The sequence below is a fragment of the Aplysia californica genome, unplaced genomic scaffold (genome assembly GCF_000002075.1).
Source record: "Aplysia californica isolate F4 #8 unplaced genomic scaffold, AplCal3.0 scaffold00282, whole genome shotgun sequence".
Taxonomy (NCBI): Eukaryota; Metazoa; Mollusca; class Gastropoda; order Aplysiida; family Aplysiidae; genus Aplysia; species Aplysia californica.
Genome location: NW_004797552.1, coordinates 149,220 through 150,772, shown reverse-complemented (window position 1 = coordinate 150,772; position 1,553 = coordinate 149,220). Strand labels below are relative to the sequence as shown.

The following is a 1,553-nucleotide window of genomic DNA, read 5'->3' as shown; positions in this document are numbered from 1 at the left end:
CCCCCCCCCCCCCCCCCCCCCTTCCACAGATACACACAAATCAAAGCGAAAAATGTGTACCATCCATGCAGCCATCTTTCAGAATCACAGCTACTTTCTGGCAATGTACAGTCAAACCTGCTCTCGCAGCCACCTGTATATATATATGAGACAATCAATCGGCCACTTTCCAGTTCCACCCTTGCATATGTTTTTGTAATGACACTGTGTAAAACGTCCACTGCCTAAGACAACCATTTTTCTCCTCAACAACGGGTGGCCATCTTACCCAACTTCAAGGGTATACAAGCACAAACTACACAAAAGAATAGGCTAGGCCTTGTCCACACACATATACTCAGACCTGTGAGGAACTTGGTCTCCTCAAACTGCACTGTCAGCATCCCTGGCCTTACATCAGTGACCGGAGCATTGTCCAGTCCTCCTGAAACACCACACAGGTCCTGCAAGAAACACGAGTGCGTTGATATTGCTCAGTTATATATCAACAAATACCTTCTCCACCCACATAGATTCTAGATCTATAGATCTTAGATCTAGATTATCTAGATCTATATACCTTTATATGCTTAAGTACAAGTTAAAAGACAGTCAGCTAGGTTTTAATGGCATAAAAATAAAATAAAGTTAGTAAAGCGCTCTGTAAGTCTAGAGTCTAGTCTACATCTAAATCTAGATCTATATCAAGATCTAGATCTAGATCTAGATATAGATAATCTAGATCTATATCTAGTCTATATAGAATATAGATTGTAGAACTCGCCCGGACCAGACAGGAAGAGGTATTCTGAGCATTGTACAGCTATTATTATTGCATAGAACACTCAGAAACGTTCTTGGCTTCCCGGGAAGCATACCAGGTCTCTTTTCTATTTCTTTGTTAAGTTAGGATTAAAGAAAAGAACTGGAATGTCTACAAACCTCGCCCGAAACAGATAACGAATCATCAAAAACAGCAGCAGCGGCTCTGGTTGCGTCGTCTGCTACAGAACCGTCGCTGCTCGTATCGGTTATGGGGAACGCTCTGTTGAATTCTACATCCGATTTACTTGTGGCTGGTTTAGGACAGACAAATCTCACATGTGCGTCTATGTTGCAAATAAGTGCAAAAATCAAAACGAGTGAAAGGACACAGAGTGTCATCGTATACATCACAAAGCCAGGAACCATTCGTACACAATAAGTATATTAGCAACCATGACCCGGATGTAATCATAAATTGCGAAACAGGGAACTCTTTTGTACAGGGACTGCTTCTTCTTTCTGCAGAGTCGCAATTTTACTCTTCTCTCTTCACAAGAATATTATGTACATGTACAAGGTTGTGATGAGAAATAGGCTTGTTTAGTGCTTTAGCCCCACCGAAACCGACAGGAATAACTTTCCTTCTTTTTTAATTTGACAGAGATAGGCACACAAAGAGAAAGGGGAGAGAGAGAGAGAGAAAGAGAGAGAGAGAGAAAGAGAGAGAGAGAGAGAGAAAGAGAGAGAGAGAGAGAGAAAACTTGAACGCAGTGCAGAGTTGCACAAATGCTTTTTTAATGTAAAGAAAA

General features: G+C 41.3%; 1 protein-coding gene across 1 annotated transcript in view; it reads right to left on the bottom strand.

The window, feature by feature from the left end:
- The window catches only part of LOC101861739, a 16,921-nt gene extending 15,718 nt beyond the window's left edge, over window positions 1-1,203 (bottom strand). Inside the window, exons 1-2 of the mRNA XM_013084260.2 lie at window positions 922-1,203; window positions 344-443 (exon numbers count right to left, since the gene is read on the bottom strand). Of these exons, the coding sequence (XP_012939714.1) occupies window positions 344-443; window positions 922-1,170 (349 nt within the window). The 5' untranslated portion in view covers window positions 1,171-1,203. The remainder of the gene's footprint in view (window positions 1-343; window positions 444-921) is intronic.
- Window positions 1,204-1,553: the final 350 nt, after the last annotated feature.